The following is a 14,497-nucleotide window of genomic DNA, read 5'->3' as shown; positions in this document are numbered from 1 at the left end:
TTCTGGAATAGACCCCCAGACTGTAAGACTCTGGAGTATTGTTGTATTATGTGATGAAAATTGTTTTTTTTGTATTTAGCATTTAATAAAATAAAATAAAGTGTATCAATCTTCAAAATAAATGACCCATAAAAGTGCTACAACAGTTAGCGTGGGAACTAGTTTCCACCAAAATACCCTACTTTATATATTTAGTAGCAGTTGATGTTAATTACAACAATTTTTTTTGTAGCACCAATTTACTTAGTATTGTGGGAGGAAAATTACCATGTCACATTTCTGTAAGGGAGGGGGTCTCAAGTTCAAAAGCTTTAATGCTTAATTTTTTCATGTTAAAAGATTTTCTCCAATACTTGTTTAATATGACATCTGAACAGACTAAACAACTATAAGGAAATTGGTAGGTTGGTTTTCTCAAAACATAAAAATAGTCATATTATCAAAACACTGATATGTTTATTTGAACATCTCATATAATAACAATGGTTCTAACAAGGTGTGAAATTGGGGCTGGGCCACCTCTTTATCTGAGAAAGCCGACTGAAAGCGTTCATTAAATTGCACACAGCTTTAAAGAATAAGGTGCTGTGTATTTGGTATCAGCTTCTCCTTCAGCACCACAAACTAAAATTTCAGACAAGAATATTCCACTGCCATTTTATTATTCACAATTATTTTTTTCCAAATAAACAAAGGAACAGACACGGTCCACATATGCAGGAACAGAATATTGTCCATTCTGATAGCCAAATTACAGACGTTCATCTACATTCAGAACAATGTAGCAGACAGAAAACCACTGAACATGTGTGATTTTGTGTGTATGTATACAAATAGCATCTGTTGGCACAGAGCAATGGTTGATGAGAGCTTCAGTGTCTCAGCTGGCCTCCTTACATTAATTACAGCATAATAAAGGTAAAAATAAATCCTCCCTTTTGGGATGAGTTACAAATAACCAAGTTTCAATAGACCTTCCTCTAATAATGGTGAAAATATCACCATTACAACTAGTCACATTTCTAGTCTCATCCATGTGATACTGAGATGATCCAGTCCAATGAGAGATAGATAGGAGAGTCCAGAAAACAAAAAAAGTGAACAATTATTCACTCATTTCCTCCGTCGACTGTCTGGAGATCTGCTTCCCGACTTCCTGCTTGCACTGTTGATGGAAAACAGATGTAGATCAATATTAGTAATAGCAACGGTTGAAAATTATAGTATGTGCTGAAATGCATAGATCCGTTCAGAACTAACCGTCGAGAGGGTGGAGAATGTGCAGGTCTTCGTTGCCTCGCTGGAGGGGAGTAACTGAGTGACCTAGAGTCTCTCAGTGAGTCTGCTGGCACTCTTTTGGGCCGTGGAGGACTGCATAGTTAAAAAAAAAAAAAATTTAGATGGCTTAAGAGTAAAGCAGCAAAATGGGACGCAAATGTTTATTTTGCCAATTTGTGTCTCTAATGTGACTTATTTCAGTGTGAAACGGGATATTGAATTGGCGGACTTTATTTATTTCCCAAAGCTAATGCTACACAGATACATAGATGGGTTCATGTGAATCAGCATGTACTGTGAACCGAAACACTGAAAACACTATCATGAGCTGCTTGCATGTAAATGAGCACAGTACTGGGCTTCACTTTGAAACATGGAGTGCATATAATTCTTTTAAATCGCAGCCTTTGTGATTTGATAATAGCAGCCCTACTATAACAGTAGTTTAAAACATTGCCCTGTTGGATCATGCTCATAAACTGAGAAAGTAAATAGTCAATTTTGATTCCCTGTTGACTCGAGGTGGAAAATCCATTATTGCTTTAGTAGAGGAATAAATCAACAATTAATAGAACAGGCAAAATATTCTACCTTTTCTTCTCTTCTTGCTCACTTTCTGATGAGGATGATGACGACGAAGCAGTTTTGCTTTTCGCCGTCTTGCCAGCATCTCTATTTGTACTTGCTTTAACACCCCTGGAAAAACAAACATTAAAATTAAGTTCCATCTATTAAACTGAGCTACATAAATGCTAAATGACTAGGCACTTACCCTTTTCCTTTCTCCGTTTCAGTGTCTGAGCTGTCTGATGAGGATGATGATGAGGATGACGATGAGGACGAGGATGATGATGAGGAAGATGAAGAACTTGAGCTGCTTCTCTGCTTCTGCTGTTGGCCAGAGCTCTCCTTCTCCGATTTCCCGTTCACTGCAGTCTTTCCTTTCATTGATGGCTCGTGGTGCCGCTCATGGACAGATGACGGGGTCTGGCCCCTTAATCGGTCACCTGGTGGATCCCTGCTTTGTGATTGGTTGGTCGTTGGTGATCTAGAACGGGCAGGAAGCTCACGGGAGTGAGAGCGATGATGCAATTCATTAGAAGGGAGACGAGTCTCACGAGGAGAGGAAGGAGATGGATGTTTTGAGTTCCTTTCTAGTTGCTTTTTTCTTGTCTGTTCATCAATTTCCCTTGATCTCTTTTCATCTGCATCCGTTGACTTTAACCCCTTCATCTGTCTTTGAGGAGAGGGTGAGGTTGAAGAGGTCGAACTGGAGGATGAGGATGATGATGACGACGAGCGGCGTGGAGGAGTGGGATCTTTGGGTGGTGCCCTCCTTCTTTGTTCTTGCTCTCGTTCTCTCTCTTTCTCTTGTTCACGCTGCCTCTCTCGCTCTCGATTCCTCCTCTCCTGCTCTCTCCCCCTTTCTCTTTCTCTTGACAGTGAACGACTATTTCTGCGCCGACGTACTGGAGAGGGTGAACGACGAAACCTAGGTGTAGAGATAAAAGTTTTGTAATAACCGCACTTTCAAGACATTTTTGTTATTATATTAAACTTAAAGCTGCAGTCTGTAGTTTTTCCTCTTTGTCGTCATCTCAATTCCACAAATAACTGCAATTGCAGATTTCGAATAATCAAATTTACGTGGGTTGTGCCTCGGCACGGCACTGCCCGGATGAATCCAATGTTTTGAGGAGATTGTGCGGCTGTCAGTCACCGCGCCGGTGTGGATAAATTCCATCATTCGGCATCACAGATTCTACTTTTTGGAAGTATGACCAACATAAGAATTTTCACTTTTTTCTTATGATTCTCATAATGATTCTCAAATTCTCATAAGAAAGAATTTTCTTATGACCAACATTAGAATTTTCACCGGAAAATATCATTAGAACAAGTTAGTAACATCCACTTTTGTTCTGACCAACTAAGGGGAAAAAAGCATTGCAGTAAATCGTGCTGATTAAATATCAAATCACGTCAAATCGTGCAAATTATACTTTGTTCTCAAATTGTTAATGTTAACAACATCAGCATTGCGTGACTACATTTAATGCCCTTCCGATATTATCCTTGTTTTCATATGGGCCCGTTTGCAGTCTCTTTTTTTCTGTAGCCACTCCGAAGTCCGTAGTCTTTTACATTTTACAACTGGTGAATCTCCCGTAGTGATTGTAATTTGAACCTTTCTGGATCCGGTTTCAAATGAATAAGTTTAATTATATAAAGTGCTGTGAGAAAAGGCTATAAATCTCCACCTCCGACATCCTCATACGCAATATAGCCTACTAGCAGAGACACCTTCTTTATGTGTACAGATGTCAAGTCACTTTTTATTTTATATTCATTTATTTATTTTATACAGCGCTTTTTACAATACAGATTGTTTCAAAGCAGCTTTATAGAGATAAGAGGAAAATAATGTTGTAATAATATTGTTAAATATAAAATGAAATGTCCCCAACTAAGCGAGCCAAAAGCCAACGGCGACAAAGGCGAAGAAAGGTGACAGTGGCAAGGCTCCATCAGGTGACAGAATGGAGAAAAAAACCTTGGGAGAACCCAGGCTCAGTCAGGGGCCAGTTCTCCTCTCCAGATGTGACGTAATGACGCAAAGACATGCTCGAATTTCCCACAGAAATCCACCAGTACCACTGGAATTAAAAACATTATTACAAGCTTACCGTTTTGATTCGAGCTAGTATTCGAGCAGATAGTTTTGAACCCTGGGGTGGTAATGTACTTGCTCAAATTTATTTTTGGAATTATTTTTAACCCAAAAAAGTTACGGACTGGAGCTTTAATTTAGAACTCTGCTAATTACAGTGCAACAGTGCAGCTCAAAAACTCCTAATGGATTAATCTAAATAATAATAAATACATTTTATAATGAGCAAACCAAAATATCGGTCTGCCGATATGAGGCTGTCGCAGATATATCGATATATACGAAGCAGATATTAACTTTTTTTTTACAGAACATAACGCGGATAAAATGCTTATAAATTGTGTAACTACGTAGTTTGTCCAGCAGAGACAAACTACTAAATAACTCGTTTTGTATACAACTGGTGACCCAGGTCACTGTGGTGACACCGGCCAACCCTTTCACTTCAGTAATGAGGTCTCTTCAGAAACAGTGTAAGATGCGCGCACACATTAGCTTCCACTCCACTGACAAGGTATGGAACATGGCTAGCAAGCTAATGTAGCAAACGAGCATGATTAGCTCGTTGTGAGAGTAAAAGACGGGGACATTGTTTATTTACTTTATGGTGTCTCACCTGGTGACAAGTAGAGTTAAATCACCATTCAACAGACTCAAGCCACCACCGCACTGCTAACTAGTTAGCAACTTACCGTTAAGACACCGCTTGTCTGCTGCTGCCTGAACAAGACACCAGATGCGAGCGGCGCGATGCGACAAAATACAGTTGAACCCAACTGCCGTCTTTCTAATGTAATTTTCCTGCTCCTATAATTTGGCTCCATATCTCAAGTGAAAATTGCCATTTTGAAATATGTCACACTGTAACATCACTCAACAACCCAATTCCATATTGCCTACTGCGACTACTTTTTATGTTTAGCTTTTCTAAAAACAAAACGTTGGTAATCTGACTAACCTGTAGGGAGGGCTTTGTCTTCGAGGACTCCTGGATCTGCTGCTCCTCATTCTTCTCTCCCTGGAACGCTCTCGTTCTCTGTCTCTTGGCCTTGCTCTAAATCGGTCCCTTTCTCGTTCTCGGAGACGCTCTCGGCTGCGGTCCCTTCTGAAAGGCGATGAGTTTCGTGGAGGTGATGGTCTTCTAGCTCCTCGTCTCGGACTGGGGGAACGTGAACGTTGTGGGTCCTGGTACTGTCGTGGGGGGGTGCGTTTCGGTGAAGGCCGAGCTACTGTCTGTTTCACCTGTGACGCGTTGTTCCTTTCTTTTGCCCTCTGAGACAAAGGCGACACGTCTTTCTTTCGGTCACTCTGTCGATCTCTTCCTCTGCCAGGAGAGGGGCGTGACGACTCTCGTTCCATCTCTGACGGGGTGTATCGCTCGCCTCCACGATCTCTGCTCTGAGATTTGGGTTCTTCTGAAGGAGTGTACCTGTCCCGGCCTCTCTGAGGGGGTGAAGGAGGCGGACTGGAACTCTCAGTGGGAGTGTACCTTTCTTTTCCACGGTCTTTGGTTCCTGTGGAGGGAGACGAGGAGTTTCCAGGTCTCCGGTCTCTCTCCATGTCTAGTTGTCTCTTATCAACGTTGTCCCTTTTTCTCTGGGGATCTGGAGGTGAGCTCTGTCTTTGTGTGGCAGGGTACACCTTCTTGCCTTCATCACTCTCCCCATCCCTTCCTCGATTCTCCTTCTCTCTACGTGCAATAGCCAAAGCAATGACAGCATTAGGAACCAACTTACTGGCTGTGCTGCTGTCTTTTAAACCTTTCTTTTTTTCATCATCTGAGGATGATGATGATGATGACGTTGACGTTGAGGAGGAGGAAGAGGAGGAGGATGATGATGATGAGCTGTCACTATCACTCTCGCTGCTGCTGCCACTACTGCTGCTGCTGCTACTACTACTTGCAGCTTTGTCTTTCTTTCCAGGCTTTTCCTTTTGAGTCTGTTTCTCCTTCTTTTGGTCTTGAGGACTCCTCTCCTGTCTCTTGTCCTCTTCAATTTTCCTGTCTTTCTTGCCCACCTCTTGCTCTGGCTCACTTCCTCTGGCACCTCGTCTGTCCTCAGGTGGACAGCTAAAAGAGGACTTTCTGTCTGATCGGGACACCTCCTGGCTTCTGGTGCGGTTTCTCCCCTTTTCTCTGTCACTCTCTCTGGCTTTTCTCAGAGCCTCTTCCTTCATCTCCTCCTCTCGTCTTCTGTCTTTGTCTCTCTGTTCTTCTAGCTCCTTCTCCAGTTCACGATCTCGTTCTTTTTGCCCTCCATTGGCGTAAGGTGAACGTTTAGCAGGAGACATGGAGTCACTAGATCGGTTACGGTCTCGTTCCTTCCCTTTATCACTCTCTCGTCCTTGGTCATCCTTTCTACTAGACAGGATTGTTTCTCTATTGCTATTCCTCTGTCTGTCTCGTACTCTGTCCCCATGGTTCTCCATTTCCCTGTCCCTCAGGGAAGATTCTTTCTCTCCACTGTGTCCTCTTCTCGTTCTATCTTTACGTGGAGGAGACGGGGATGAGGATGAGTCATTTTTTCTCTGACCTTTGTTCTTTCTCCCATCATCCCCTTGGTTTTTGTCTCTCTGCAGCTTAGGAGTCGGAGAGCGAGACGAAGAGACACGCTTTTTCCGCTGAGAGGGTTTCTGTCTCTCTTCGCTCCGTTGTCTTCGGTCTCGCTGCTGCTTACGTGGTGGAGATGGTGAAGAGGAGTTGTGTCTTGTCTGAAGGGGTTTCACCCGCTCTTCACTCCGTTGTCGTTTATCCCGCCTCTGCTTTGGTGGAGGAGATGGCGATGAAGAGCTGTGTTGCTTTCTCTGAGGTTTTTCTTGCACTTGCTCTCTCTCAAGTTTTTGGCCTTTGTCTCTTCTGTTGTGCTCAGGCGTTCTTGAGCGTCTTGGTGATCTCTAAAAGTGAGGAAGACAAAGATAGAGCAATGCAAAACCAAATATTTTTTTTAAATCAACTAGTTAGAGGTTTGCCTGAACAACTGCGTGACTAATCTGGCTCAAGGAAGGCCTAAATAATTAGGTCAGTCATCAAACATTTGCATGACAAGGTCTTGCGTTAAATGCAATAATTATTTTAAAACAATGCTTATGGCAAAGTGCTCCAAAAAACGGTGTGAGATGTGACAATGGCCAAAGACACCGTCTGAATGTGTTTGGCTGTAATAAAAGAAAAAAAATCTATACATGCATATAAATTATAAATAAAATAAATTAATTAATAATGAATAAATAAGTTTAAGGTAAGGTAACAGGAAAGACCATCTCTAAGAATTTAACTAGTCGAATTCACTAATCAAGTAAAAAGAATAAATCAGATTAAACAAATACATAAGCATAGGCTTCTATGACTTCCAAAAGAACAAATGAATTACCTCTCCGACTTCCATCCTCTTTGGACTTTCCTCAATACGGCCACGTCGCCTCCTGTCAGGGGATCTTCCTTTCCTCCCCTCATCTGGACGAGAATCTGATTTATTTTGCTGCTTTCCTCTTAGAGGGGATTGGCTGAAAACAAAAAGCATGCATATATATTAACATAAACTTGAATTTTCTCTAATTAAGACAATTTTGATAGACTAGACCAACTCAAACGCTGACCACGCATTCATACATTTCCCATATAATTTAAACCTATTTTAAATAAATCTGTTTAAAGGCACAGTATGTAATTCTTCACCACGAGAGGTCGTTTATTCAAAACAAAGGCGTAGCTTGATGATGCCTTGATTTCGCGGACTCATGGGAATTGTTGTCTTCACCTCTACAGCCGGTGAAGAATACAACAGGATTCCTGCAGAAATCATATTCATGGATGACCGGTAATGTATTAAAGATTTATTAACTTTACGAAAGCAGTTGGAGCAGTTGGAGTGATCACTAATGAGAGACAAGCACGACACCGCTCGAGAGCAGTGGAGCTTTTATTATGCCGCAGACCACTTCTGCTTCATCTGGTCATGCGTATGTGGGGTAATGCAGCACTGTTGTATCATATAAGATACATTTGAGTGTGATCAAAGTTGTTATAATGCAAAGTTGTAATAATGCTGCGTTCGCACGGCGGCTACTATATGAGACACTTGTTGCACACTGCAGTGAGCTAGATCAGTATTAGGCATGGTAAAAATGGTACTCGTGGCAAATCAAGAACACGAGATTTAAACAAAAAGACAACTGTGTTGAGCTGTATAACAATGATTAGTTTTCTGTCGATGAATCCAAAAAGTTGCTCACCTGTCTAATAAAAAACATAATATATTAAAGCGTCTTTGGTGTTTTCATGGTTTCTACAAAATAAAACCGGAAATCGAGGGTAACGCTTGTATGATGTCATTGATAGGCGACACAGTTTCCTGGTTAAAACTGCTTATTTCTCTGGATTTAAACATTCTTAGAAACATTTGGGATAATGCAAGTACACAAATCAACAAAATATATAATATTGTTCAAGTGGTTTAATATTTTGAATATTTATCCAAAAATCTTACATAGTGTGCCTTTAATGGGGGAAAGGTTTTGCAAATGCTAGAAGAAAAAGATAAAAGGCAACTCAATTTAAAGAGTTATCCCTTAGTACACACTATAAAATGACAAAAAAAAAATAGTCATGTCATGTAGTATGCACATGGTCATGTCATGTCATGTTTAATGTCATGTTACCTGCGAGCTGGGCTGGAAGATGCACTCTGTTGTTTTCGGCTCTTATTGGGAGGAGCCTCATAGTCACTCCTTTTTCTCTTTCTTTTGGATGTTTCTCTTTCATCTGACGAACTGTTGCAAGTTACATTATGAAAATTAAATGTGAATAAAGTCATCTGTCATCTGTTCACATGCAACTTAAAACAATGAGGAGAAAACCTACCTCTCAGTGTCACTCTTCACTGACCCATCCCTAAAAGCAAAGATTTTTGTTATTTGAGCAATTAAAATAAAAATAAAAAAACAACAACAAACTGTACAGCGTCTACATCGGACACGACAAATCGACCATATTAAATCCATTTGCTCTGTGTTCACATGTAGCGTAAGTGCTTGGAGTACATCAAAAATAGAACGGCCATCAGTTTACTGTCAGGGATTTGTTGTGAAAAATGTGCGCTGTGTCCAGTGTAGAAAACATCACCGAAGATATAACGGATTCTATTTGCTTTAGCCGCGTCGCTCCCGTCTGGTGTAGACACAGTGTTAAGGGAGAGTGGGGCAAGATGTGTCAGTGGGTAAAAGCTGTCTCACCACCTTTATTTAATTAACTGTGAAAATTTGTGATTGAACATATAAATCATTAACATTTTTATTGCCAAATGCTAATCATTCAAAAAAGAACGTAAAAAATAAATAAATTGTATCTCAAAATAAATGTATCCAGGTCTACAAATATTTATTAAAAATGAAATTATGTTTGTATTATTACCACATGAACATATATTGAATTAAACCTTCTCCTGGCTGGTTTATGAATAATGTGCAGCAAATTAAGACTTGAGAGGCGTTTACAAATGAAAAATATAATTCCCGCAATCATATATTTAATTTGAAATGGTTCATATATTTCACACTGACTCAATTAAATAGATTTCATAAAATAAATGTAGGTGTATTCATTTTACCCAATTTCTTCTTGCCTAGAGGGCAACATAAGAATAATTAACAGCATATTGTTATGTAAGGGAACAAAATTAAAAGCATTAAATGAAACCTTTTCTTTTTCTTCCTCTTGTCCTTTTTCTTCTCTCGCCGAGGGGAAGTTGAGGGGCTCTCAGAGCTAAGAATGAACATTAATTCATAATTATTCTCTTTAAACTTATGTTAAGCATTCCAAATTCCTCCTTCATTCTCCAGTTTACCTTTCTCTGCCTTTGTTTTTCTTTTTCTTCTTCTTCCGGCTCTTTTTTCGCTCAGTAGATGAATCTGAATCATCAGACTCAACAGTCCTGAAAGAAAATGGTGAGAAACAGACAGAACAGTAAGTATTTATATATGTTATAACACAAAAGCTGTGACTTCTGAAAGTTACTGTACGTCTTCATAGTACATCAAGCTCTTTTATCTCAAAAGACAAAGTACTCACTGGTACTTCGGCTGCTGTTTCTCTCTTTCCAGCCTCTCCTGCTCCCTCTTTTCCTTCTCTCGCTCCTTCCGGTCAGGATGAAAAGATGAGCCGTCAACGTAGTCAGAGCTGATACCGAACGCTTCTCTCAGACGGTCATTTTTTTGCTGGTTAGCAGCTGCCAGAGCATGAGTCTCAGTCACACTGTTAAAGAGTGACAAAAATATGGATGAAAAAAAACAACCTTGTAGCAGTGCACCGAAAACGGCCATCATAAAAATCTAAATGTCCGTTTGAATGGTCTGAACTAATACTCACACTGGCTTCTCTGTTGGAAGAGGTGCAGGTTCTTCTCTTTCTTGCAGCATCAAGCGAAAGGTGTTGACTTTCTCTTCAATCTCCTCAGCAGAGTACCTGCCACACAAGAGGAACTGGTCAGAGGTCATTCTTAAGATCTCTTTGCGCTTTAAGAATGATCATAATACAAAAACAAGTTTTTAAAGGCTCTTTTCCTCACCAAGGATGCAACTGTAAAAATAACTATTCTTATATGTTTTAAAATTTAATTTATTCCTCTGATGGCAAAGCTGATTCTTCAGTCAGACAATTCTTCAGAAATACCTCTAATACGCTGATTTGGTGTTTCGTACTGAAACTTTTACCGCTTCGATATTTAAACTCTTTTGTTGTGACTGACAAGTTCCTCGATTTAAATATGATATTGAGAGTTCAGAAGCCACCGGGAGGAAATACGTAGGCTACATTCTCTATGTGCAGACCATTAACACAAAATCGTATGGAAAATTCTCTTCAGATTAGGATCTCATCTTACCCCTGCTCCTCCATCATGTCCTGCAGCTCGGCACATTTCACCTCCAGCTGTCTCTTCCTCTGGTGCTCTAGGATGTCAGCATTAGGTTGTCTGTTCAGCTGGCTCTCCAGTCTCTCTCTGTCTTTCTCATCCCGCTCTCCTCCGCGCTCATCCTTGTTCCTCTTCACGCGTACGCTGGAGAGATTCCTCTGAACGTAGCCGTTCGTGCCACTGCCTCGCGGCGTGGTCAGCCCGATACCATTATACATCTCTGCTCTGAGAGTTCAGAAAGAAAATGAGAACTTGTCAGTGAACTAAAAAAAAAGTTACTTATCGCATTTTTAGTTTTTAATTCGCCTTGAATAAAAGCATTTGATACATGAATAATGTAAATAAATGAGTGCTGCTGGGAAATATTATGATGCCTTCTGCATTTGTGGAAGCCATTACACAAATTATACATATGCTTCTTCTTGCTAAAAATTATATATGTCAACAGGTTAATGGTGAGCTTTTAACATGAAAATAATGTGATAGATCTTGATTTTTTTAGGAGTAGTACAACTTAAGCATGCAAATAGTTAATAGAGAAGGAACCTGAGAAGTTTGAGTTTCTGTTTACAAACTGAACACAATGCAAAGAAAACATATTAAACAAAAATGAAAAAGGAACAAACTAAGGGGGCTGCCTTGATATTGCAAAAATGCTCAGAGACCCTAGCAGAACTGCAATGGTTGTATGAAGTAATTGAATAATACCACAACAGTAGCATACACCATGAAATGTGAAATCACCAAAAAAAACATTTTAGAGGGGGGAAAGTTGCATACTTTGCATATAAAACAGCCCGCTGTACTCTATATTGTCTACAATACACTATACTCAGTGTTGCGAGATCATTTAGCATAAAAAATAAAAAAGTGGTGAAATTTTGCAAGCATCAAATGCCCAGAATTTAAATTTTGCAACGTTTTTCCTATCTATGAGGGTTAATGTGCTGCGATTCACTAACCGCATTAACCTTAGTCCAGAAATAGAGATTCAGCACTCTGTCTAAGACATGGCCGGGGGAAAAAACATCTGAATTACTCGCCAGCTCATGAAACCACACGTCTATGGAAAGTAAAGCAGCATGTTTCAATATATAAGCAAGACAACCAAAGTGTGATTGTAGGTCATTTACGGAGACTTGTGCTTTGGTGTGTTGTGTTCAACACGATTGATCAAATATATGTTGAAACGTGCTCAAAAGTTATGACAATGAATCACAATAATCCTCCCAAGAGAGCATTAAAGTCGTGTTAAACGCTCCGAATATCCCATATTGTGCCCTACACATGTTGTCTAGGTAGGCTGCTCATTGTATTTTAACAGAGAGACGTATCGCAAGCATGAGATGAAGAACAGTCTTAAACCAGCAGCAGGCCGAGGCCTCCTGTACTGCTAAGACTTCCTTCACATCACGGTCCGCTGATCCACTTTCACTTGTACTGTTTATGTTATACATACTAAATACCACCAGTGTTTACTTGTATAACATAATCTGGGTTGTTTAAGCGCGCTAACTGTGTCTTTGGGCTAACTGGACCACTCTTTAGTAACGTTACAGCATGCTAACTGGCCATTAAGCTTCTGTTACGTGTGCGCTACGTACCTCTATGATTCCGCTCAGGGATAGAACCAAAGTAGAACCTTTACAGACCAAAGACCGAACAAATGTGGCACGGCTAGAGGATTCCCAGCGATTCTAAATCAGATAATCCTTGTAAAAATAAAAACGATGTACGCAACGTTGGCTAGAATGAACAGGTAACGCTCATTTGGACGTCATCGTGTCGACCTCGCGAGAAAATTCGGGGAATGACTGTGGACTACATTTCCCACAATTGCATTCACGCACAGGATTCTTCTTCTTCTTTCAATTTTTATGGCGGTTGGCAACTAACTTTGATGGTGCATTACCGCCACCTGCTGGACCTGTGTGTGGTACTGGAGTCTACCTTTCCAATAAAAAAATAAAAATAAAAACTTTACCTAAATTCTTTTAATTAGTCCTGTATTCCTCAGGAAGCTAAATATATATTTAAAACATATTTCATTTGAGCTTATTTGTAGGATGACTTCTAAATTTAATGTTAACTGTTTTATTTGCAATTGTGAACTTAATCTTTGTTTTCTTCCTGATATTTAGGACATTGTAGTACTCTTCTTCTTCTTTTGATGTTTTATGGTGGTTGGCAAACCAGCTTAAGGTGCATTTTCCGCTACCTACTGGGATGGAGTGTGAGGCAATGATGTTAAAGGAAAAATAATAATATTAAAAAGAGAATAATAATAATAATAATAATACTAATACCTATATTCTATTATTTGACTTTGTTATTTTCAGGAAACTTGTAAGAGCTTTAAAACCTTTATAAGAACTGTTTAGTAGGCTACATTTTATGTAAGATAGTTAATGCCAGCAGATTTAAATTCCTCGTTTAAAGTCTTTCACTTTCAAATGCCCTACAGTTAGTCAGCACCAAGGGGGTAATCCATCAGCCGGAAGTTGAAGCCTCGCGGGAGCCGCCATCACCTGCTGTTAACATTCCATTGACTCCCATTCATTTTGGCGTCACTTTGACAGCAAATAACTTTACATCTGATGCGTCCAAAGACTTCATTTGTCCATTATTTATTTCTAAAGAAACACGACTATGTATAAAAGGCTCCATTACTTTGTATCTTACGATATGGCCCCGTAGAAGTCGTTTTTGTTAAAAACAGGCTAACGATTGCGTCATAACCACGCGACTTTATGTCGCATAATAGAGACATTACCGTATAGACAGGAGGAGAAGCTCGCAGGCAGTATTTTACTGTCTATGAGGCAAGCGGGGGGAAATAGAGGCATAAAGTCAAGGCAGAAGCCCATAGATAGAGAGTCCATAAAAACAACGGGACAAAATATTTCAACAACGTTTTTGAGGAATTAGGTGATTCGATTTGTTTTGCCACAGCTACTAGAAGATGTACAACTGTCAGACTTTCGTCACGCTTAGTTTGAGCCTGCAGAGTCGCTCAGCCATTAGACAGGAAGTGCACTAATCGGGCTTCAGTCATCTCCGTTGAAATCAATGGGGTCGCAGTGTCCATTTATTTTACTGTCTACTGTATGGTCAGCACATGCTCTACAGTTTCTGGAGGTTCACAATGATTACATTGACCGGATTCATGTTTTCCTATCAGCCGGAGTGATTTATTAAGAATAAAGTGTCCAATTCTCAATCGAGAAATAACTGTATCGTCCCTTTTATTACCATAATCAGTTCTTACGGCCAACTTGTTTATTTATATTATACAATTGTCATCCTTTGTTTCCTTTATCCCATCTTGCCACATCTCTATGACAGCTACTTTAATTAACCCTTTCATTTCTGATTTACACAAAGGTATGTGTATGTCTATATTTGTGAGCCTGTTTAATCTTGTCCACCTCCTCGTTTCCCTTCACTCCAACATGAGCCAGTAACCCATAAAAATTCTACTCTAATTGTAATTTGGCAGGTTATATAAACTTTGTAGTAATTCTATTAATATATCTTGCATAGATTCTGATTTTCCATTCAATATACTTGTAAGTGCGGAAAAATTAATCTGAACAGATTACTACTGTTGTAGGTTGGATTTCTTCCACCCACTGTAAGG

The 14,497-nt window shown here is 39.8% G+C and overlaps 1 protein-coding gene across 2 annotated transcripts; it reads right to left on the bottom strand.

Moving 5' to 3' along the window:
• Positions 1-436: 436 nt before the first annotated feature.
• srrm2 (serine/arginine repetitive matrix 2) lies at positions 437-12,673 on the bottom strand. Of its 2 annotated transcripts, XM_077212814.1 has the most exons (14): positions 12,462-12,673; positions 10,828-11,082; positions 10,314-10,409; positions 10,017-10,199; positions 9,793-9,879; positions 9,645-9,710; positions 8,811-8,840; positions 8,609-8,719; positions 7,321-7,453; positions 4,908-6,844; positions 2,051-2,770; positions 1,870-1,974; positions 1,261-1,371; positions 437-1,165 (listed from the first exon to the last, which is right to left on the bottom strand). In XM_077212814.1, the coding sequence occupies exons 2-14, from the start codon at positions 11,073-11,075 to the stop codon at positions 1,114-1,116; spliced, it is 3,879 nt and encodes a 1,292-aa protein (XP_077068929.1). In that variant the 5' UTR covers positions 11,076-11,082; positions 12,462-12,673; the 3' UTR covers positions 437-1,113. The 2 variants fall into 2 exon arrangements, with proteins under 2 accessions (XP_077068929.1, XP_077068930.1); XM_077212815.1 differs by lacking the exon at positions 9,645-9,710 and having other exon boundaries at positions 12,462-12,621.
• Positions 12,674-14,497: the final 1,824 nt, after the last annotated feature.

This window comes from Siphateles boraxobius, unplaced genomic scaffold (assembly GCF_051911475.1).
Source record: "Siphateles boraxobius isolate OS27281-9 unplaced genomic scaffold, OSU_SipBor_1 66, whole genome shotgun sequence".
In the NCBI taxonomy this organism is placed as follows: domain Eukaryota; kingdom Metazoa; phylum Chordata; class Actinopteri; order Cypriniformes; family Leuciscidae; genus Siphateles; species Siphateles boraxobius.
The sequence above is the reverse complement of the archived record's forward strand: the minus strand, read 5'-3'. Positions and strand labels throughout refer to the sequence as shown.

Excerpts from the sequence above, each read along its gene's own strand:
- srrm2 (XM_077212814.1), bottom strand. The coding sequence starts at position 11,075 with ATGTATAATGGTATCGGGCTGACCACGCCGCGAGGCAGTGGCACGAAC. Across the intron at positions 9,711-9,792 it reads AAAAACAAAGGCAGAGAAAG|CTCTGAGAGCCCCTCAACTT; the intron begins GTAAACTGGAGA and ends GTTCATTCTTAG. Across the intron at positions 1,166-1,260 it reads CATTCTCCACCCTCTCGACG|TGCAAGCAGGAAGTCGGGAA; the intron begins GTTAGTTCTGAA and ends TTCCATCAACAG.